Source organism: Colletotrichum fructicola (genome assembly GCF_000319635.2).
Source record: "Colletotrichum fructicola Nara gc5 chromosome Unknown KSG_Nara_v1_contig04, whole genome shotgun sequence".
Classification (NCBI taxonomy): Eukaryota; Fungi; Ascomycota; class Sordariomycetes; order Glomerellales; family Glomerellaceae; genus Colletotrichum; species Colletotrichum fructicola.
This window is the reverse complement of record NW_027094054.1, coordinates 1268751-1291252: the sequence shown is the minus strand read 5'-3', so window position 1 is coordinate 1291252 and position 22502 is coordinate 1268751. Positions and strand designations below refer to the sequence as shown.

The 22502-nt window shown below is 53.5% G+C and overlaps 7 protein-coding genes across 7 annotated transcripts; 4 read left to right on the top strand and 3 right to left on the bottom strand.

The window, feature by feature from the left end:
- Positions 1-65: 65 nt before the first annotated feature.
- Positions 66-1442, bottom strand: CGGC5_v007164 (uncharacterized protein; the record flags this gene model as incomplete). Its single annotated transcript, XM_066151811.1, has 4 exons — positions 66-381; positions 679-1027; positions 1262-1288; positions 1382-1442. 4 exons carry the CDS (start codon positions 1440-1442, stop codon positions 66-68), a joined length of 753 nt encoding a protein of 250 aa, XP_066008794.1.
- Positions 1443-1529: 87 nt separating this feature from the next.
- On the bottom strand, positions 1530-2444 carry CGGC5_v007163 (uncharacterized protein; the record flags this gene model as incomplete). The annotated part of the gene is made up of 4 exons (XM_066151810.1): positions 1530-1617; positions 1700-1879; positions 1955-1979; positions 2432-2444. The coding sequence occupies 4 exons, from the start codon at positions 2442-2444 to the stop codon at positions 1530-1532; spliced, it is 306 nt and encodes a 101-aa protein (XP_066008795.1).
- Positions 2445-2913: 469 nt separating this feature from the next.
- Positions 2914-4624, top strand: CGGC5_v007162 (Serine/threonine-protein kinase RIO1; the record flags this gene model as incomplete). Its single annotated transcript, XM_032027737.1, has 2 exons — positions 2914-4467; positions 4517-4624. 2 exons carry the CDS (start codon positions 2914-2916, stop codon positions 4622-4624), a joined length of 1662 nt encoding a protein of 553 aa, XP_031875915.1.
- Positions 4625-5328: 704 nt separating this feature from the next.
- CGGC5_v007161 (uncharacterized protein) lies at positions 5329-6673 on the top strand (the record flags this gene model as incomplete). The annotated part of the gene is made up of 2 exons (XM_032027736.1): positions 5329-5534; positions 5593-6673. 2 exons carry the CDS (start codon positions 5329-5331, stop codon positions 6671-6673), a joined length of 1287 nt encoding a protein of 428 aa, XP_031875914.1.
- Positions 6674-7484: 811 nt separating this feature from the next.
- On the top strand, positions 7485-8801 carry CGGC5_v007160 (uncharacterized protein; the record flags this gene model as incomplete). Its single annotated transcript, XM_032027734.1, has 2 exons — positions 7485-8104; positions 8168-8801. The coding sequence occupies 2 exons, from the start codon at positions 7485-7487 to the stop codon at positions 8799-8801; spliced, it is 1254 nt and encodes a 417-aa protein (XP_031875895.1).
- Positions 8802-9759: 958 nt separating this feature from the next.
- CGGC5_v007159 (uncharacterized protein) lies at positions 9760-10734 on the top strand (the record flags this gene model as incomplete). The annotated part of the gene is made up of 2 exons (XM_032027733.1): positions 9760-10399; positions 10463-10734. The coding sequence occupies 2 exons, from the start codon at positions 9760-9762 to the stop codon at positions 10732-10734; spliced, it is 912 nt and encodes a 303-aa protein (XP_031875896.1).
- Positions 10735-11412: 678 nt separating this feature from the next.
- CGGC5_v007158 (uncharacterized protein) lies at positions 11413-12249 on the bottom strand (the record flags this gene model as incomplete). The annotated part of the gene is made up of 1 exon (XM_032027732.1): positions 11413-12249. One exon carries the CDS (start codon positions 12247-12249, stop codon positions 11413-11415), a length of 837 nt encoding a protein of 278 aa, XP_031875897.1.
- Positions 12250-22502: the final 10253 nt, after the last annotated feature.

Genomic DNA, 22502 nt, shown 5'->3' with positions numbered 1-22502 from the left:
CCCTTTTATTAAGCTCCGCCAACGCCTTTCCGCTATCAATATCGGCCAGGGTGAAATTCCCTGAATTAGTCGAGTTCCCGAGTGGCGTTCCAGTCGGGCCTGCTCGTGGTCTCCCAGTCGGTGTAAATGGTCGACGCGTCGGTGTCCTTGCGGACTGTCTTCCGTGTCGCCACGCCCGATGCCTTTCTGTCCCCGCACCAGGTCTTCCCGTTGGCGTGAAAGGCCGGAGCGACGATGAACTCGAAGGCGGACCCGCATTTGGTCCTGCTTGGGGCCGTCCCGTCGGTACGAATGGCCGAGTTGTAAATGAACTCGCAGATGGTGCTGCTGGGCCTGCTAGCGGTAGACCTGTTGGTGTAAATGGCCGAGGAGTTGATGAGCCTGGAGGTCCCACATTAGGTGCTGCGAGCGGGAGCCCTGTCGGTGTGAAAGGTCTCTGTGATGATGAGCCTTGGGGTGGTCCAGCGTTTGGTGCTGCAATAGGAAGCCCCGTGGGTGTGAATGGCCGAAGTGTTGATGAACTCCCTTGCTGTCCTCCATTTGGTCCTGCTAGAGGTCTTCCCGTAGGTGTGAAAGGTCGTTGTGATGGCGAACTTCTCGTCTGTCCTCCATTTGGTCCTCCATCTGGTCCTCCTAGAGGCCTTCCTGTAGGCGTGAAAGGCCGCAGCGAAGACGAACTTGCAGGCTGTCCCCCATTCGGTCCTCCAAGAGGTCTCCCTGACGGTGTGAAAGGTCGTAATGATGAAGGACTCGCAACTGGTCCATCGTTTTGTCCTGCTAAAGGTAGCCCTGTTGGCGTGAAAGGCCGGAGTGATGAAGAGCTCGGAGCTGGTCCCGCTTCTGGTCCTGCTTCCGGTCGACCTGTCGGTGTGAATGGCCGAGTAGTTGGAGTATTCGAGGCAGGCCTCTTGTCCTTCCCTTGTGCTAGCGTAGCGGGGGCCAACAAGATGTAGATGACCCCCAGAATCCAAGTCCAGCGCACGATGCGAGCCATCACGCTGAACAGAATTCAATATCCTGAAGAGGTCTGACAATAACGAACGGTGATGACCAGGTTACGCTATGCATGCCCAAAGGCAGGCCCAGTCCAGGGCTTTCGACATGATATACGAAAACCCTCATCCGCCCATGCCATTTGGTAGCGCAGATCCATGGGACCACCAGGTTTCATCGACCAGAGATTGGCGAACTCTAGGGTCCTACCTTGAGTCGATGAGACAGAGGTTATTTTAGCATTGATGGTGGTGTTGACCCTGTTCACCAACGGGAGGATCAGAGACCTCCAGGGCTGCTAGGTAGGTCCTGGATCAAAGGTTGTTTATTGACTTTGACAGTGTCGAACCAGGGACCGTGCCTGGATGGGAGCTCTCTCCACACATACCAGATGTCAAGCGCACCGACACCAACGTGGTTGCCTCTCTCATTTTCATGAAAAGCAACATCTTGCGTCTCGGCCGAGAATATGGGGGTCACTCCCGCTAATTTTCGGGACAGCTTCGGGGAATGCGTGTGGTACCGAATTGAATGAGCTAGGAGACAGTAGCAAAGAAGGGGACAGGTAGGAATTTGACAAACGCAACCTTATAGAGGCAAATGATGCGCTTGACGACCTGTGGACTAGCAATTGGAGGCTCAGAGTTAGAACATTAGTCTTTGTACCTGACTAAGACAACGACACCATAGCGAATGGGCGAGATACCGTTTGGCTTCGACCATCGCATAGAACATGCGACGAAGAGCCTCAATAGTCCTAACAAAATAGGCGAAGGCAACAACCTTCCCGCTCGGTAGCACGACATTGCGGGCAAAATGGAAAACATAACAGTAACCTGCCCAAGTTCGAGTCATGAGAGCTAGGTGGGGGGAATTTGGACATTGGCTTTGAAGCTAGAAGGTCAAATGCAGGTCGAGTCGAAGTCAAAGGGTAGATCAAAAGTGTAGTTCATGAGCTTACTGCAAAGTTCGGCACTTGGTGGAGCCTGAGATGTCAGCTCCGGGTCACAGCAGATGACATGTCTCGGGCCCAGATGCACGGAAGACTTCCAGAACGGGCCTCGCCCAAACTCCTGGGCTCAACCGTTTGGTCAGACCATGTGTTCTGGAGGGCTTGAGAGACGGCGTCATTTTCTCAACGCGGCCTACGGATGGGAATGTGGTTTGGATCATCGTGGTTGGGTAAGCCAGTCGGCGGGATCGAATGTTCAAAGAGAGTCAAAATCTCTCAGGGACTGAAGCAGCGGCAAAAAGTCTCCTCGTTCCTATGCTGAACTTGACCCCAAAGTCATGTCTCGCAACACCGGGGAGCGGTCTGGCTGCCCAGGCTCGGAGCGTTTAGCGGTTTGCCGCCTGGATGACCCCTTCGAAGGACATCCAGATGTTGGGCCGAGGCTGGCGAGATTACGATGTAATAATGCATACTCAAAATGCATACATGTGGTGTACATGATGGATGCATCAAAGTAAGGGCCGGGATGGAGTTGGTTCGTTGCCCATCAAGGTTGAATGAGATGTGAGCTCTTCCTTCCAGCGCATCCGCCTCAAAATGACGGCAGCTCGCCCCACTTACCAAACGCAACCAGCGCTCTCTCGGCTAATCCTTAGCGCCGTTTAGCGTGCAAGCCCCCAGAGCAACAGCGGTGATTCATTTTTCATCACTGAAATTCGACTCACTGTTGAGTCATCACAGCGCACGGGCCTCTGTCATTGGCCGATGAGTCGATAAACCCCGCCACCGCTGATAAGATAAAAAATTCGAAAATCCCGGGCTGTCGAGATGGAGGGGCAGAGGGGTAAACAATTTCTCGAGCACACTCGCGACAACACCAAGCCAGCGGCCGCGCCATCATCAGTCGCAACATAGCCAAGATCCGAACGACTGGACTGCGATCAAACGACACTCTCGAATCGCCCAGCATGGCTTCCAACGAGTCTCCCGCCGCTCCCCACGAGCCCCCTTACACATACCGCCCGAACCAGGGCTACGAACAGACCGAGGAGGTCCCGGCCGAGCTCAAGAACGTGCCCCGCGACGCCCCGGCGGCCGACGATGATGCCGAAGATGACATGGAAGACATCTTTGGCGAGGACGACGACGTCCCCGACGACGAATGGGCTGGGGATGCCGGCGACCTGACAAAGTCGTACAACCGCCAGCGCATGTTCAACAGCAACGGCAACGGCGACGGCGGCGCCGCGCTGCCTCGCTCCAACGCCCAGCGACCGACGGCGAATACCTTCGCCAGCGTCGACGACCAGATCACCGCCCTCTCGAAGCACGCTGCCAAGATCAGGCTCGACAGCGTCAAGGGCCGCGATGACGATGAGAAGACGAAAGACAAGGCGGACCGCGCGACGAGCGAGCAGGTGCTGGACCAGCGCACGCGCATGATCCTCCTGCAGATGATCAACCGCGGCGTGGTCAGCGAGATTCACGGCGCCATCAGCACCGGAAAGGAGGCCAATGTCTACCATGCCGTGCTGCACCCCGAAGACGATGGGCCGACCGTCCAGCGCGCCATCAAGGTGTACAAGACGGCGATTCTGGTGTTCAAGGACCGCGAGAGATACATCACGGGCGAGCACCGTTTCCAGAAGGGTTTCGACAAGAGCAGCAACAGAAGCATGGTCAAGCTGTGGGCCGAGAAGGAGTTCCGTAACTTGAGAAGAATACACGCTGCCGGCATCCCCTGCCCGGAGCCCATCAGCCTGAAACTGCATGTTTTGGCGATGGGTTTCTTGGGTGACCGCAAGGGATGGGCGTACCCTCGCCTGAGAGACGCCAAGTTGGCGGGAGACGATGTTGACGAGCAGTGGAGGGGACTGTACATCCAGCTCCTGGGTCTGTACCGCAGGATATACCAGGTTTGCAGGCTCGTTCACGCCGATTTGAGCGAGTACAACATTCTCTACAACGACAACAAGCTGTACATCATCGATGTCTCTCAGAGTGTCGAGCCCGACCACCCTCGCGCGTTGGAGTTTCTGCGTATGGATATCAAGAACGTCGGTGACTTCTTCAGGAGGAAGGGCGTCGACACTTTGTCCGACCGCGCCATCTTCGACTTCATCACGGCGACGGAGGGCCCTGTCGAGGAGCCTGCTCTGGCGGAGGCTGTCGAGAAGATCTACCAGAGCAGACCCGCTGACGAGGACGAGGCTGCCGCGGAGGTTGAGGTTGACAACGAGGTGTTCCGCAAGCAGTACATCCCCCAGACACTGGAGCAGGTCTACGACATCGAGAAGGACGGTGCCAAGATTGGGCAGGGCGAGGGTGACAAGCTTGTTTACAAGAACCTGCTCGCTGACACCGTTGTTAAGGAGAACGAGGAGCAGGACGAAGAGGAGGATTCCGAGGATGAATCTGGCAGCGGAGCGTCTCTCGGCAGCGATGACGACGAGGAGGGCGACTCAAAGTTCGACAAGGGCAGGCCTAGAGGGCGCAAGCACGAGGACAAGGGCGAGAAGAAGGTATGTTGCTATCGAGCTCTGGCACCAAGATATCACTAACGTAAGGCAGGCACACAAGCTGGCGGTCAAGGAAGCCAAGCGCGAGAAGCGCAAGGACAAGATGCCGAAGAGCATGAAGAAGAAGCTGGTGTCGTCCTCTTCCAGGAAGAAGCACTAGGCCAGTCGCCTTGATATACGAGACCGGCCAACCGTATCGGAAAGCCTCGGGACGGAGACATGCTTGCAATCGGATGATGAGACTCGATCGGCCATGGACGACCGGCGTGCTGTGTTTCGCACACCTGCGTAACCGCCGTTGGCTCGTTGTGAATGGCTCTAGACAGCCTTTCGGCATCATGATGATCAAAGAGAGCCCTGACGATTGCAATGTCTGCTGTGGTGGTAGTGTATCGGAGACGCTGGATTATGACGGATAGCTCAGATACCAAGATAGACCCAGTGGAATAACAAAAGCGTGTCCTTCGCCATTCTCATGTTCTCAATCGTTCGTGATACGACTACCGTCCCGCCCGAACCATTTTCCAGGTGGCCCCTTCCTCAGTCGGAAGTTGCAAAGGCGGGGGACGCCCCTTCCTGCCCATCACGACCGGAAGGCAGGACGAGGAAGGCACCTGCCCCCCTCCCTTCCCCTTCCTGCTCTTTCCTTCACAAGGCAGGACCTTCCCTCCTTTGGGTTGCAATACCCCTCCCGGTATAAAATTCTTCACATCGACCGCCTTCCATCGATTCTTCTCAAAAGCCTCAACACCATCACCATCGAGGTTGAGACACCTCTCGCTCGTTCCGCCCCCTCGACCAAAATACTCCATTCATTTCGCGATCGTCTTATCATTCACTCATCCAGTCCTTCTGCAATCCAACATGTCCCTCCTTCTCTTCTTCCAGCTGATGCTGGCTTCCCTCGTGGCTGCCCAGGCGAACCACATCATCCATGGCTTCGAGTACTACGGCTGTGTCAACATCACTTCGGACCAGTTCAGCGCCTTCGTCAACTTCCCCGCAGGCTTCACCCCCGAGCAGTGCGAGTCTGCCTGTACCGGCTTCGACTACGCCGCTGCATTCCCTGAGTAGAGCCTCCGTCGTTGCCGTCAAGAATCTCTCACTGACGCGTTTTGTGCTTGGTAGTGGCTGTCGCTGTGGACGCAACATCGTGAGCCTCCCCAAGGTGGGCGAGGCCATCTGCTCCAACCCCTGCGGCGGCAACACCTTCTACGGCTTCTGTGGCTTCAGCGATGCAACTTGCAGCTATGCCAACGTCTACCGGGCCTGCGACGACTTCCCCTCTGACCCCAACACTCCTGCTCCCAGCTCGCCTGGCTCTCCTTACCCTCCTGGTTCGAGCCCTCCCGGTGCCAGTCCGCCTGGGTCCAACACGCTCTTTTCCTATCCTCCTGTCTCCTACTTCTCTACCCTTGCTACCCCTTCGACTGCGCCCACCACTTACCTGACCGTTCGTCTTCCGACCGTTACCCGTACCCTCAAGTTGGCCACCAAGTCTACAGAGGTTGTGGTTCACACGGTCCCGCCCGGCGGTCTCTCGACTTCTTGTGCCTCGGAGCATGACCACACACCTGCCCCCTCTTTGCCTCCCATCGAAGGTGCACCTACTGGTCCCATCGTCGTTGTCCAGACCGTCTACGTCCACAAGCCTGCCGAGAGCTCTTCCTTACTGCAAGGATACGACACTGTGCAGGACGATCCTCCTGCAGGTACGCTTCAGGGAGTCCCTCCCGTTGCCACTCAGCCTGGTGCGACCACTCTCGTCGTGCCGACTCTCACCGTCGGGGAGACATCTACTCTCTGGCCGTCACAGGATCAGTCGACTGTCACCGTCGCCTATCCTCCCCAGACAGCCGCGACTGAAACTACTCTCTGGCCGCCTCAGGGTCAGTCGACTGTCACGGTTGTCTTCTCTCCCCAGACGGCAGCCACCGAGACTACTCTGTGGCCTCCCCAGGGTCAACCTACGACCTTGGTTCCGTACGCGGATCCGGCTGACCCCGCATCACCTGTTCCGGGCAACGCGGGCAATGCTACAATCTCGGCGAGCCGTGAGGTGCCGGAGTTCCGCACCATCATGCCGGACGATCCTCCTGCGTCGGCGACTCAGATTGTCCCTGCCGTCGTCACCACGGCCCAGGCTCACCGCGTCAACGCCGGCATGGCTGGTGCTATTGCAATGGCGTTCATGGCCGTTGGTATCTGATATGAAGTATGAAAGATGTTACCACTGCAGATGGTGTCAGTGGAGATCAAGGCGTCATGCCGCTTTCTTTTTGGGAAATTTTGGAGGTCGGGCACTGTTACAGACTGCCGGCCTAAAGTGATGAAGCTGGGAGAAGTTGCAAGCAGATTATGTAGACAATAGTCGCGGCGCAAGCCATGTCAAGAATACGAGAAAGTCATCTGTCTCATTCATCATCTCTGGTTCTGTGCTATGGCTAATCAAAGACTCTCGGCAGGATTTCATGATGATGTTGCCTTGGAGACGAAACAGTGCTCGGGATGAATCCATCAGGGCGAGGAAGAGGTCAGACACGACGCATCCACGTTCTTGGTCAGCGGGCGGTTTGGTTGCTGCGGTCATTACAGTGGTCGGATCCAGGGGTACAGTGATGGGACTGTGTCAATGAAGCGCTCTGGGCCTCCTCGACAGCGCATTTCGGGTCTATTTTTGGCGACAAGGGCGTCCGCAAGGGAGATCTCACACAGTGCTGCAGCTCCACCTGAGACCCAAAAAGTCCGATGGTTGCGGTTCGGTACGTATCACTCGCCTTCCTTATCACCAATTTCCAGGGAAGTCGCACCGATTCGGTACTTGCTCGGCGTCGCTCCCAGCTGAGAAGCAGCGCAGCGTGAGTTGTACCTGACGGCACCTGCCTGACCACAATTTCATCAACAGCCTGTTTCCCCCGTCGGATCGACTTGCAGCATCGATTTCTCGAAGAAACAACACAGGCAGCAGATGCAGGACGCCTGATCGTCTCTCCACCCGGCCGATCAATCACTCTGCAGCCATGTCAGAACCGCATCTCGGCGCATCAAGCCCGAGTCGCGACTCTCAGTTGGAACCGCTGCCGCTGCCGCCGCGTGACGCGCCTTTGACCGCTCCGGATGCGGATGCGGACGCGGGAGAGGCGACCTCGGCAACGGCGATCCAGCACCACGACGATCCAGCCGACGCCGCACCCCAGACCTCAACCCTGGCCATTCGCTCGCGTCCGCTGACCGGAGAAACCCCCGCCGGCACTGGCGATGACATCTCGCTGGGCCCCTTCTTCGAGGTCCTCACCTTTGACTTGCGCTATCACATCTACCAGCTCGCATTCGGCAGCAAGATCCTTCACCTCTACCTCCTGTACCGCCGCAGCCTGCAACCCGACATTCGGTGGCGGAAAGGCCACCAGCCAGTGCCGGCATGGTACCCTCACTCGCCCGGCGTGTCGCCCATGGACCCGCCGTCGGTCGATGCGAGCATGACGCCGCAGTGGTACTGGTGGAGCTGCGTCTGCGCCCCGGATGACCGGAAGCTCGAGACGAAGCTGGGAGACCAATGCCCCAGGGGATTCTTCCAGACGTGCGGTCCTAAGGAGACGTATCTGGGAATCTTGCCGTGGCTGTTGACGTGTCGGAGAGCGTGAGTTTGACATGAGACTTGAGAAGCACACACATCAGACGATAGGACTGACAATGCACGCAGCTACGAAGAGACGATCAAGGTCTTGTACGCCAGTAACACATTCAAGTTTGAGCAGAGGCTGGAGTCCATGTACTTCCCCTACGCCATCGCCACGCCGCACCTGAACTGGATCACGTCGCTGGAAATCCGCATACCGGACCGCGACGAGTCTCTCACCGACCGCACCCTCGACAAGGCTCCACGACCATCGCCAGGCGCCCCTCTCATCACGGAGCTGCGCGCGCTCAGCCCCCGCGATCAGTACCTCCAAATCATCAATCAGATCGCTCCGACCTTTCCCGCGCTCCGGCGGCTGCACATCTCGTTTGAGGGGTCCGTCAGACGCGTTCCCGTGCCAAAGCCGAATGTAACGTCGCTGCTCATCTCCACACTCGGGGAGGTCGACGCGGACGAGCTGGAGGGCGTTGTCCTCGGACCCATCGACGCGCTGCCGCTGGGAATTGAGAAGCAAGTACTCTGCTACCAGTCGCTCTACACGGCGCTGCTGGCCGCGGAGGAGAGGCAGCGGGGCGAGGAGGTCAAGGAGGTTGAGCATCTTAGGAGCGATGGACGGCCCGGATGGACGAAGTTCTGGCGCTCGCTCGCGAGGGAGAGCGACGCGAAGGCAGGATACTGGGTATGCAAGCATGGCTGATGTCCGCCATCATCATCCCCCTTTTAGCCACCGGTCGGTTCATCGAATGGCCCCGGTTTATGTATTCCATCGCCCCGCTGAAGTGCGGCGTTCCTTTTGATTACCCCAAACAGGCAAAAATCCTCTTAAAGGCATTTTGACCTTCTTCGGGTTGCATTTTGACTTTCTGGTTCCGAACTGCACCGTGCAGCCCACCCTGTCGCGTGCCACCGCCCGACCAGTGTTTTGGGAAAGCAAATAGACAGCCGTCCCGGGGGCTCGCAAGCACTGGCGATTTGCGGAGAAGGGGGGGAGCAGGAAACGGAGGTGTGGAGACAGTTGATGTGTTGCAGGGAACCCTCCGCCTCCGAACAACCGCCCCGTTACAGAATAACTCTACCCGGTTCTTCATGCCACTCCCTTTGGTGTCTGCTATTTGACAACACATGTCTTGAACATGACATGACATGTCACACTTGATGCATCGCAGAAATCCTGGTTAATTCAACCAAGGGGATTAGTAGGGATGGTTCATGCGCGTGTTTGCATACGTTGCATACGAGTTACAGCCCATGGGGGCAAACAAAAGGCCAGGCGCTTTGACGTACACAATTGTCCACATGTGTCTTTTCTTGTTTGTTTCATGAAACCATCGTCGATGTGAAATTTTGTTTTTTGCGGGTTTGCGATTCCGAGAAATCGTTTGACCTGTTGCTATTGCTCACCTGGTGCTGATATAAATATCTCTTGGCTCTCACTCTCGTGGGTGTAGTCTGAAGTCCGGCGCGGGTCGGGTATGCACGCTCGGCTTCTGTCACCCTGTCTTTCTTTGGCTACAGCAAACACATCTTTGGTCGGCCGCTAGTGTCGTAGGTGTTTGGACGTGTGGGATCGTCCTTCTAGAAGGAATCGAAGTCGCTCAGGTTGAACTAGTCGACATATCACCAAGGGCGGTCTTGCACCATCAAGAAACACTAAGATGTTCACCCCTCTCTCAAGTATGAACGCCTGGTGGTGGTCCATCCTCGAAAACCACATCTACCCCCTCCCCCCTTATCCCCCGCGCAAACGCACAAAACCAATGGAAGTCCTCTGCGTCGGGCCCCCTCGCTCCGGCACCGAGTCCCTCCAACAGGCCCTTCTCACCCTCGGCTACGACCACACCTACCACGGCTGGGACATCGTCTACGAGGACCCGCCGATCCCCGCCCCGGGGTGGGTCAAGCTCGCGCGCAAGAAGTGGTTCGGGCACGACAACCCGGCGCCCGACTCGGGGGACGTGAGCATCTCCGCAGAAGAATTCGACGAGCTGATCGGGCACTGCGTGGCGGTGACGGACGCGGCGGCGAGCTGTTTCGCGCCGGAGATGGTAAGGGCGTATCCGCAGGCGAAGGTGGTGCTGAATGTGAGAAGGGACCTGGAGGGGTGGCATGAGAGCGCGGTGAAGACGCTGGTGCATGTGAATGAGAGCTGGAGCTTTTGGGTGGCGAGTTTGTTGGATCGGGAGGCGTTTTGGGCGTGGCATGTTTATGAGAGGTTTCTGTGGGCGTTGTTTTTTAGGGCGCCGGATGGGGATATGGCGGGGGCTATTAAGAGGAATGGGAAGTGGGTTTATCGAGGTGAGTTTCTTGGTGTTGAAGAGGGGAGAATGTTGTGTGAAAGGCAAGCTGACGGTGACACAGAACATTGCGATATGATCCGCGGCATGGTGCCTCCTGAGAGGTTGCTTGAGTGGTCTGTTGATGATGGTTGGGAGCCGCTTTGCAAGTTTCTAGGCAAAGAAGTTCCAGATGAGCCGTTCCCTCATGCGAATGCGACGGGCCTGGGAGGCGGGTGGAAGGCGAGGGAGGAGATGGCGACGAAGAGGTGGGTTGAAGGGGCGCTGACGAATCTTATCTGGGCGGGAATCTTCTTTGTTGGAGCAGCTATCGCGTGGATGAAGTATGGACGCTGACTTAACGAAACGATACCTGTTGGTAGAAGTAGCTCAGCAAGTTGGAGTAGAAATTATGATGACTCGGATATAAGGCGCACAAATAACAATTGATGTAAGACAGAAGCATCAACAGGCCTCTAGCAATGAAATTGTTGCAATTAAATAGCAGTGTCTTCGTCAATGTTGTCCCAATTCTCCTCGTCATGTATTAGGCACTAAATCGTTCCCATGGTACACAAGCCTTCGGGGCAATTCTTGCAAATTTCAACAACACTATCGTCACCCGAGGGCTCATTTACATCATATATGCTTTCCATGCCAGAGAGGATGAAGAAACAGTGGAAAAGGGCACTGGGAAGGACTTGAAGGCTTTTCGAGAGGAACTGATTCGATACTGTTAGCCCGATTGACAGTCGCTATACGACTTCAAAGAAAGGTTCACCACAATTTTGTCCTATTGTGACAAGTTAAGAGGCTTCATCTTCCGCTAATTGTCAGATATTTCAGCAATTTATGGATAAGATTACTAATTTCTTCGCAGTGAGCTTAGAAGACCAGGATTATTGAAAGACTCAAATACACCACAAGGAGATCATCTGAAACTTCCTTGACAACAAAAGTAACCATGCATCCTGCGGTTGTCATTCCCGCGTCGAGACAGGAAATCAACCCCTGGTCGCGGATCGCGTATCCACCTTAGACCTCCTCTTTTCTCTCCACCGCGTCATCTTTCGAATCCCCTTTTCTCTGCTTCCCTTGTCTCCGCAGCATAATGTTCAAACGCTCTCTTGTTTCGAGCCAATCTTCCGGGGTTCGGTTGGTAAATTGAGGCATTCTGATCCAACCAGCGGAATCGGCGGTTTTGGCGGCCATCAACAGTACTGCCGTAATACCAAGGGCCCCAAACGCGGTGATGGCCACATTGCCTAGCATGTTTCCCGCTGGAACTTCGCTCATGCTGAACATCCCGGTTGCGAATCCCAAGGGGAGGAAAATGACGGTCACATATGTGAATATTTGGGTGTTGTTGTTGCGTTGCTCATCCATGTCGCTGCGCATTGTGTCCAATTTCTTCGATAGTGACTCCTCCAGCTTCGAGATCTTGAGATGGATACGTTTCAGCTTTCGAACAGCATGGTCGTTCGAAACGTTAAGTTTCTGTATACTTGATCGGAAACGAATTTCATCATTTAGGGTCCATCTTGGCCTCTCTGTCTGTCGATCTTTTTCGCGATTTCGCCAGATCGCGATATCCGCAATGTTTTCGTCAAGGTCCTTGTCAACGATCTGCAAAACCCTCTGGTCCTGCTCAATCAACTTCTTTCTAGCCAAGTAATTGTCGGTCGTGATTTCGAAAGCATTGTAGTCCAGTTCGTCGGGCTCTTCCACGGTGAAAGAAAAGATATCAGATGGCTGCTGACCAAACTCTTGCTGGTCTGATGCCCACTTGTCGACGTTGTCCAGATCCCTGGTCTTCGGCGTGTGGATAATGGACCATACCTGCGCAAAGATGTTCCTTGCGCCGCCGTACATCCTTTCAATGATTTCATCAAACAGCAAAAGCTCTAAAACTCTTCGCTGCTGCCAGGTAGTATTTTCTGCGTTGATTCCAAGAGTTTGGACCAGGTTGTAACGAAATAGGTATCTTTCGTACTCCATCTCATCTCTTGCCCGTTGTCTTGCCCGTAGACTGTCGTCCACGTCCTCTTCCCACCGTCCGTGGTCACTGCGGACTATCTTCTCAGCGTATCTGCGGAGCTGCTTCTTCCCTGGCCGATCGGCCTGCAAAAAGCGGCAAGTCCAGTATCGGTCAAAAAGGTCGCCCTCAAATTGAAAGCTCATGACAATTCTTGTGAGGTCATTCATCTGTATGCCTTTTCCTGAGGCTGGCGCATCATAGCCTGTTGCTTTTTGGGTTGTCGAAAGAATTTGGTCTCCGGGCTTCGCAGGAGCATTTATATCATAAAATGACATATGAAGCTCTGTTGTCCAAGTGTTCAAAAACGCCGATGTTTCATCCGTAAAGAACTTATCATGAGACTTGTGTCTGTAGAAGAAGTTGGCCACTTCCTCAGTTTGGGCCTCTCTGTCAGAAACAGTGTCGAGGCAAATCGCGTTGCTCGATGGTTCATCCGAAAGAAAAGCCCAAAATCGCTTTTTGGCTTTGTCCGCAGTTCTGCCCTGTTTCTGCAATTCTTTGACTTTCTGAGTGTGCAGCAATGTATGTGGAGGGAGGTGATCAGAAGCCGCTCTTTTGGTGCGATCTGACTTTGGGACGTCAACAAGTATTCCCACAAAAGGATCCATCTCCTCTTCCAACGAGTAGAGTTCCTCCTTGTCTGGGTCCTCAGTCGCATTGACGAAAAATGTTGGTTGGTTGTAAAGCCACTCGTCTTGTTTGTTTGTTTGTTTGTTTTGTTTTATATTTAACGCCGTGGCGGCAAGGACGCAAAACGCCCTTGCGGCAGACCTCCCGAAGGGTATATGGCGTGGAGGGCCGCAGGTTCTAGCTATATACTCTAAGCACATGCCGCTTCCTAACGTCCTCCAAGTATTGCCCGCAGGCTACTACGTGTTCCATCCTTCCCTAGTTCCCACTGGTGCCCTAGTTCCGTTATAACAGATTGTTTTTTTTTTTTTTTTTTGGTTGCTTAGAGAGTAGGCTGCAGCCTATCTCTTAGTACCGCGGGCAGATCTTCTGAAAGAAATCTGTCACGCTGAGGAAGGCCTGAAAGCCTTCTGAGTCGATGATTAGCCCCTTAAAATAGCGCTCTAGAGAGCCCACAGGTCCTAGGGGCTCCCGCCGACTATAAGGGTGGAGGGTAGGCCACCGTTGCCTCCTCACTAATGTCTTTCGGCAGTAGACCAGGTGGTCTACCTCCTTAGCCTCCCCGCAGGAGCAGGTAAGTAGTGCTTCTGTGTGGTTGAAGCGTTGATGATATTGTTCAAAGTCCCCATGGCCCGATCGAGCTGCTAGGAGATGATGAAGGATAGCTCTTGGTAGAGCTAATTCAGGAGGGCAGCCAAGGGTGGCCTTCAGCCCTAGCTGGGTATAACGGGGGGATGCCTCTTGCTTCCACCATTTCCTATGCTGGTGCTGTTTGCGTTCTTTAGCAAGCCGCTTGATCCCTGATAGGGTTGGCAGTAAGCCTCTAGGGACCGGCAGCGTTGTGCCCTCCTTGGCTAGGCTGTCAGCCTCTTCGTTTCCTTTTATCCCTTGGTGCCCTGGGGACCAGTGGATTTGTATAGTATATATCCTGGCTGCCGCCTGAATCTCTAAGAAGGCAGCTTGAGAGGAGTCTGGGGTTCTACTTTGAATCCCCTGGATAACGCTCGTGTTATCGATACAGATGTGTATAGGCTGGCCTTGGGATGTAAGGAGGGCCCTTTGGAGCCCTGCCCTCGCCCCCTCCGCCTCGCCATCAAATACTTCTGCAATGCTGAGACGGCCACATCCTTGGGCTATCCGTCTATTACTGCGATAGATAACAAAGCCGAACCCTGTAGCCCCTTCAGGGGCTTTCGAGCCGTCTGAGTAGATAACTGTATGGTTATCTGGCACAGTCTTAAGCCAGGCCTGAAACGACTTAGCTGCAGTCTCCTTACTTTGTCCAGCTGTAGGGTCATGCGGTCCTAGGAGGTACTGTGGCTGTAGGAGCAGCGGCCTTGGGCACTTAGGTAGGAGAGCTGCTGTTCTTTGAAGCCTTGTTTGCTGCCGTCCTGGCTGTGAGAGCCTAGGGACTAAAGGGTGCTGTTGGTCAACCTTCTGTAGGCGTGCGGCGAAGCGTAGGCGTACTCCCTCAAGGGCTACTTTTGCTGTAGGCAGGCCAGCATCTCGGAGGAGGCTGCTAGTTGGCGTGGTCTTCCAGACAGGTAGGATGGCCCTCGCTGCTGCTGTTATAACCTTCCCTGCCCTCTTGACCAGGCCCTTCTGCCCTGTACTAACTGTAGCCACCTGGTTGGCAGCACTGCTGCTAGCAGTAGTAGTAGTGCTTCTGTTCCTGGCTGGTCTATTTAAGCCTGCATACCAGGTCTCAGCCCCATATAGGGCTGTTGGGAGGACGCAGGCAATAACTGCTCTCCGTGCAGCAGCTGCTGGGAGCCCCCCTTTTGTGTTTGATAGGTGCTGTAGAAACTGGACTGCCTTTTTTGCTGCTGCTGCCTTTGTTTCAACGTGGTGTCGGAAGGTGAGTTTCCTGTCAAACCAGACCCCTAGCCATCGTATAGGCTTAGTTGAGGCCTTAATAGTAAGGTCCTTTGCCTGTATATCTGGTAGGTCTCTTGACTGGTTATGTTTTCTGCTTAAGTGGATTGCTTCACACTTAGCTGGGTCAAACGCAACCTTATTATCAGTGCCCCAGTTGAGGATCTGAGTTATCTCCTGGCTGAGGGCTGCAGCATTACCCTCAAGGGATGGGCTAGAAGCCAGCAGGCCTATATCGTCTGCATACCCAAACCGTAGCTTCTGGTCGTCAGCTAGGATATCAGCTATATATAGCAGGAAAAGAATAGGGGATAGTGGCGAGCCCTGTGGCAGCCCGCAGGTAAGAGGAAAGTCCTCTGTAGTTGTGTCCTCTAGCCTAACCCGGGCAGTTCGACTAGAGGTGAAGGTGTATATCAGCTTGATCAGACTGCTAGGCCAGCCCTGCTGTCGTAGCCTAATAATAAGTCGATTTCGTAGGACAGAATCAAACGCCCCTTTGACGTCCATTGTGGCTAGTGTTGCCGTAAGCCCTAGATCCAGAGCCTTCTCGATCTCATGGGTAAGACAGGTTGTTAGGTCGACTGCTGCCCTCCCTGGTAGGGCTCCAATCTGCTGTGGGCTGGCAACCCCTTCTCTTCTATTTCCTACAGTCCGCAATCCCTAACCTTTTCCCCAAAACAGGGAGAGAGAGTCTACTGGAGCCCTCTCAGTACCTAGGGGTCCTAATAGTCAAAGGGGTAGCCAGCCCCTTTAGCGGGCGTCCAGACCACCGGCTCGCCACCGCCCAGTCCTTAGCCACCCAAATAGAAGTTTGCACCTTAAGCAGGCCGCAAGGGCATATCCCTCTCTAAGCCTACCGACATGCGCGTCCGTCCTCTCGAGCCAAACACACCCCTTCTCAGGTCCTCCCCTACGTCCAGTCCACAATAGCGACACCCTACCAGCTTCCAAAGCGCGCGGCGCCATCCCGGCGCGAGCGGTGACCCAAGCATTCCTCCCGTTATGCCGTGATACCCCGGGTACGATCCGAGTGAGGGCCGGGCCCGGAGGCCGGGCCCTAAGGCGATACCATATCCGACCGGTCCCCCTAGGGGCAATTCTTCAACACCCTCCTTCCTCCAGCAGCCCGAGTGCGAGTCGGGGTTGTTTCCTTTCTGTAGCCTGCTGCTCAATGTGTTTGCTACGGCCCACTGGTTGTCCGAGGGCACAACCCCCCGGGCCAGCTTCCCGTTACCCGCCGCCGTCTCCGACCGTGCTTCCAGCCTCACAGCTGGTTTTCGGCAGGCCGACCATGTCTTGCCCTAGGCTGTCCTGAGGGCTACCCAGCCGGCGTAGCCTCCATCTATCCCATGACTAACCCGCCTCAGTGTCTGTCTGTCTGGAGGTATTTCCCAGATCTGGGAGGCGTGAGGGTGCCCTGTCTCTGCCCCGAGAAGCAGTGTCGGGTGGTTTTTACCTAGTTCCCTCGAAATTGGGCAGCTTCGCGTTCGCATTTCGGTTTTCGGTCTCTCGATATCTGTCGATTTTGCTGGTGTTTTGGTGGTTGGTGGCGCGTGTGACAATTTTTGTGCGACGCCAAAATCCCTCACTTCTGGTCCGATCCCGCCCTTCCGCCGCACCAGAAAAACTTCGTGCGCAGCGCCCGCCACCACTTGCACTTGCGCGCCGTAACGTCTCTGCACTGGCTCTACCTTTAGAAAAGATAGGTTCCCAGGCGGCACCACGAGGAGGTTGCAGAGTCCGAATTTCGCCGCCCGCCACTCGTCTTGAAGCTCAATGATGTTCTCTGGATTCACTGCACTGCCAAAAGGAACACTCATTTTCATAGAATAACCACCGGAATGTCGAGTGTCTTTTGCCGTACTTGAATGGCCCGCCGCCTCACCGGCAAAGTTAGCAATCGGGATTGCTGAGCTTGACGAGGATTTGAGATGATCAGATACGTCGTCCATATTCCGAGGTGGAGGTGAATTATGTGCTTCTCCTGAGACAACCGCTGATGGGTTTGCGGCAGAATGATAACTCCATAGAATGTACGGGACCTCAAACGCTGTCCCCCAATAGCTGTCTCTCCGGCTTTCAGAGTCAAACACAATTGGTTGCTGAAGCTGATCTAGCTTGCCTGCAAAGAGCCCGTTGGTTGAAGCGCTTTCGAGCAGAACTGAAACGGCGTGCTCAAGCATCTGTTCGATCGATCGTGTGTTCATCTGCTTCCCATATTGAGCCATCATGATGGACAAAGCAAATCTTCGCGGTTCATCCCAGAAGGTGTCATCATTATGCTCATGGTATCTCTGGCAATTCATGATGTTTTCCCATGGATCAATGCAGTGCGTTGCCTCCCCGAGTGGCGATGCTTCACTTGGTCCATCCGCAGCAAATAGTCCCAGTTCCATTGCACGAAAGAGTACGGTATCCTTCGCGCGAAAGAGGAACCTACTATGTGCTGGACTCCGAGTGACAGCAATCATCATTGTCTTGGAGTATGTGTTCTCAGTAGTGAATCTCTTCAGGATGTTCTCTTGAAGGCGCTTCGACGTATAGATTGTCCCTTTCGGAGCTCGCGATATCGGAAGCAGCTTCATAGCTTCTGCAGACTTCATCGCATGCCAGATCAAGGCATGATCAGCCAAATAGAAGGTTTCCGTAGGTTTGTTGTCGTAACGGGGAAATGCGTCAACACCCATCTTGTTTATTCCATCAATCTCCGCGATCCATTGTGCGATAGCCTGCTGAATAGCTGGCTTATTGGGCAGGGGATCGTCGAATGTCTGGCTGAAGTCCCCTGCCTTGATTATTTGAAAAGGGTCATCGACAAGACTTTTTTCAAAGGGGCAAGAGGGATCATTCCGGTTGCCGTCCGAGATCCTGTCACCATTAACCCAGTAGTGAGAACCAAAGGTCTCTGTTGGCTTGTTGGCGTAATCGAAAACCCATTTGATGTGCCCCTTACATACACGCTCAATGCGTCTCTTCATGACGCATATGTAAGGGCCCTCCATCTTGGAGGTAAGCCTCTTGTTGCATTCGCAGGGTTGGTTAGCCAGGTTGTCCAGATGTCGATCCTGGAAATGCTTTCTGGCAAGTAATAGTATCTGAAAAGCGTAGCTGTGTTGTGTCTGTGAGCGTAATGCGAAGTGATTGTGCTTGTTATAGAACTCACAAGCTGGCTGCTGGAGCAATGCGGTGGCTGTCAATGTCGCCACATGTAAGAGCAATAGCGTTTGGTTCCTGATCACCCGCCTTTGAGACAGGAACGCTGCAGACTGACAGGATGTATTCCAAATTTCTTCTCAGGCAGAGATTGATGTGCTTATTGTTCGTGAAACTCTGTCCTTGGAATTGGCGGCTTAACAAGCCGAGTGCTTCGGTAGCAGTCTCCGATGACATCATTGATGTTGTTGCAGAATCGCCGAAGCCAAGTACGTATGCGAATGTGAGACTAACCCTGCCACCTTTTTCAACGACTTTTAATGACTCTTGACTCCATTCCACAATGTAATCACGACTAGGTTCAACGCCACGGGACTGGCTAAAGCCAGTCGCCGGCTTGAAAGGAAAATGGGTTGAAAGCTGGTCGAATGCGGCAATGCACAGGAATACTTTCTCTCTATCGCCAGTCTGGTGGCTTCGGACAATACAACCGTTCACAATTTGCGGCGTTTCGTATCCAGAATCATCTGGTCTGTTGAAAGGTCTGTGGTACTCCATATAGTCGAGGTTTCTGATGAGGACATCAGCTGCGATCGTGAGGCTAGGGGGTGTTCTGGCTCCAGTATTCTTCTCGATCAGGCCGGTGTAATCGAAGGTGTAGTTTTGATAGAGTGTACCTCCCGAAGCCACGTATCGTACTTTGATCTTCATGCCATCTTCTGCTTCCTGACTGAACACCGGCCATCGGTCATATACGAGCTTTACACAAGCCGGCTGTCTGAACCGAGCGCCATAATCTATCCGAGGACCGATGCCCCTAGTGAAAGAGGGATCATCGGCCCTCTATATTAGTTGCTCGAGGCGTTCAACTACGAAACAGGGCGCTTTTACATCTCTCTCGTCCACACAGAACCCTCTAGGCTCTCCTGGGAAATGCCGCGATATCTGCAGCAAGCGTCCAGACACGCCGACAGTAGCCGTGAGGCCTTCATCGCCGAGTGAGTGGAAGCTTTTGCGCCGTAGACTCTCTTGACCACCTTGAGCAATTGTTTGGACAAGTCCAATGTTTTGGCTTGCCATTTCCAGCAAGATTTCGAGAAGAGGGAAAATAAACAACTGATGATGGATGAATGACATAAAAGATTAAGTCTCGGGGTGAAAGAATGTAAGTTTGAATTGTGACTGGAAAGTAGGAGAGAGAAAAAAACGGGGGCGAGGGGGGCAGACGAAAATCATACATATACGTACTTACATTAGAATGCCGGAAGCATCACCCCCTTCCCACCGCGCAACCCTAAGAAAGATATCAATTTATTGTCTCACTCAATATTGGGCGAAGAAGCACTTCCCCCTTGGTTGTATGAGAGCTGCCTTGATGTTTCGCAGTGGATGTTACAATGGTCAGGAGCCCGTATATTGGCGACAGGGGTAGTTACCGAATGGTTTGTGACGAGTGACTCGTCAAACGCGGGGCTTCAGGTGCCATGAGGCAGGTCTAATTTCTAAAGCAGCTCGCTGCTCTTAATATTGACTTGCAGCAGGCGTTGTTATGCTAGGGTTCGGGTCCTCGGATTGTCAATACTGTGTGTAGACTGCGCAGATCTTATGCACGCCCCGAGCCGATATGCAGGCTGTTTACTTTGCAGCATGCAGCGACTATTGAATTAATCTGGCGAGCTTGGCGATGCGGTGAAACATAAGAAAGGTAATAAGACCGATTCATGACAAGGGTCGCCCACTCCTGCTGATAGCCAGTCACGCCCTCATCGTCAAAGGAGACATATATGAATGCCTGCCACTTCAAGACATTAGTTTCAGACCCTTTCTTGACTTCCTGTGTGCTTGGGACAACTTGCATCTCTGGTAGGTCGACACGACATCATCGAAATGAATCTCGTGTAGGATACTACTCGCAAGGCGAGAGGTGACGGGGTTTCTATCACAAACTTCAGGACCAGTAGAACAGGTGGAAATTTCTTGAACCCAAGACATGAATTCCTCTAATCTAACCTCCTAAAGGGAAAGTCTCTCTCCCCGAGGAACTATTGCGATCCAAAGGAGCATGCGCCGGTGTCTGGGCTTACCTGTCTGAGCCACATCACTTTGCCCTAACGCGTCTTCTATATGCATCTGTCTGCTTATTCTGTAAGGTCTCTGCTCGGATGTTGCTGCTACCTGCTTCATGCAGGCTCCTCTTCAAGAGACACATTTGAATGGAACGATCTGCATCATCATCTATCCCGCCGACAACAGAACGTCTGTTGGGTGAACTTGCGAACAATTCGCAAGCTGCACGAATGGCGAGACCATAGATTCGGCCAGTACTAAGCGATTAATGCAATCTCTTAGGCCTCTGACTTCCCGTTTCTTGCGCGACGAAGCCAGAGCCCCGAGACAAAGATGTCGTGGCAGCCACGTATCGCTGTAAAACTGGGGCAGGCCGGAAAGGCGCACGGAGACGACGAGCAAGTTCAAGCAAGGTAGGTAGCATTGCGTCTGCAGGGAGGCTTCTGCACATTTTGAACAACAAAAATACGTGGACAAATAGGAAATGAGACATCAGGCAACGATAATGCAAGAGCTCGGTTGGCCATTGAGCCCCCACCGTTCGGGCATAAATGACAAGCATTCGTTATTGTCCGTCCAGTGATTGTGGTATTGGATACTGTTGAGATGAGCACCAAGCCTGAGGCCCCAACTCAACAGGCGCATGCATATTGTCCGTTGACTGCCCTAATAAGATTGGGCCACCTCAGTTCGCCTGAATTGCCCAGAGCTATTCCGTGGAACCATGTTCTAGACATGCCGTTGACACTCCAAACCAGAATGCTTGGCATTGCCATGAGACCAAGTACACCCACTGCATCCCACTGTACGGATTCGTAGACGCGCCGAAAGGCTCGCTCAGGATGCCGCATTAGGACCATGGTGTTACACAACCTTTTATGTAATGCAACAAGTCTTACCCTAATTGGCGGCCAAATTCATGGGGAAGAGCACAAACATCGCATAGCGACATCTTCCCATCTCGATGACCTATTAATGCCTCACACGTAACCGCGCCTCAGCTCCAACTCACTCAATAGGCAGTCGCTCTGAATGCAGGATGAGCTTAGTAGATGCCTCCGGTGTGCTTCATACACCAACATTATCCGTGATGCCATGGATATACCGTTGCGAGAACTTTTACTTTGGTCTTCCCAATGAGTGAGGCGTAATACGTTGCTATCTCTGCCTTGGAGGCTTGATGAAGAGCTTGGCACGCAATAAACCACCTGAAACCTTCCAATGGATCAATTGTTTTACGTAGTCTTTTCGTTCCCCATTTCTAACTGCGACATCAATTATGTGATTTATTGCCTGACTCAGGCTCTAATGATTATATCTAATTATATTCTTTGGCCGTCCGGGTAGAAAGAGAAATTCTATTCACGAAAACATAGGTAGACTTATGTTGCCTGGCCAGAAAAACCATCAATAACGCCATTGAACATAGATCAAAGTGCTGCTATGGGGTTTCAAGTACTGTGAAAAAAACTATAGAGTGAACTGCGATACCTACTTATACGGGTTGACCAGACTGCCAACATATCATGTGAAGTTCACTACTGCATTTGACATGGAACTTCAGCACCATACTGAAACCCACTCATCTTGCAAGACTCGCCCCACAATATAGTTGCTTTCCCCTCATAAAAAGCCCATGGAGCGTGTCCCATATCGGTCTGAGAAGAGGGATCGACCGCCAGACCTTGTTCAACACAATCAGCGAGATCTCGTCCTCCCGTCCCTTCTCACTCGGCAGCGACCGCCGCCAGCACACTCATTGCAGGTCCCTGGGCCGCGCTCTTCAAATGCCGAGTATCCTCCGAATCTCCCTCTGGCATCTTCAGCGGATCATCCTCCATGTGCCTGGAAATCATGGCCAACACGCTCCCTGGATGCACGGAAGTGCATGAAGCCCCCTATCCCCAAATCGACGCTCAATCTCGTTAGCCAAGTAGATGTTGGCCGTCTTAGACCTGGCGTAGGCTCTCAGCGGATGATATGGTAGATGGTCGAAATTGAAGTCGTTGAAGTCGATCCCCGAGTCGATGGAGAGACGAGGTGACGGAGACTACGCGAGAGTTAAAGAAAGGGGATGAAGATGCCAGTAGCGCTGGTTGCAGTAGTCGAAAGAGAAGAAAATGCCCCAGGTGATTCGTCGCGAGATGAGTTTCAAACCCGTCAATAGTGCTGCTCTTAGGGCACGCCATGACTCCTGTGTTGAGGATAGCGCTGCCGCAAGTGCAAGTCACTTGGCAAGTAGAACAAGCCAATCGGCTAAGTTGATGCCATCGCCGCTACCTAAGTAAGCAATTTCACACCTCTCGATTAAATTATTAGACTTGATGTTTTATATATAAATAGCTAATTAATAGGAGGCTAT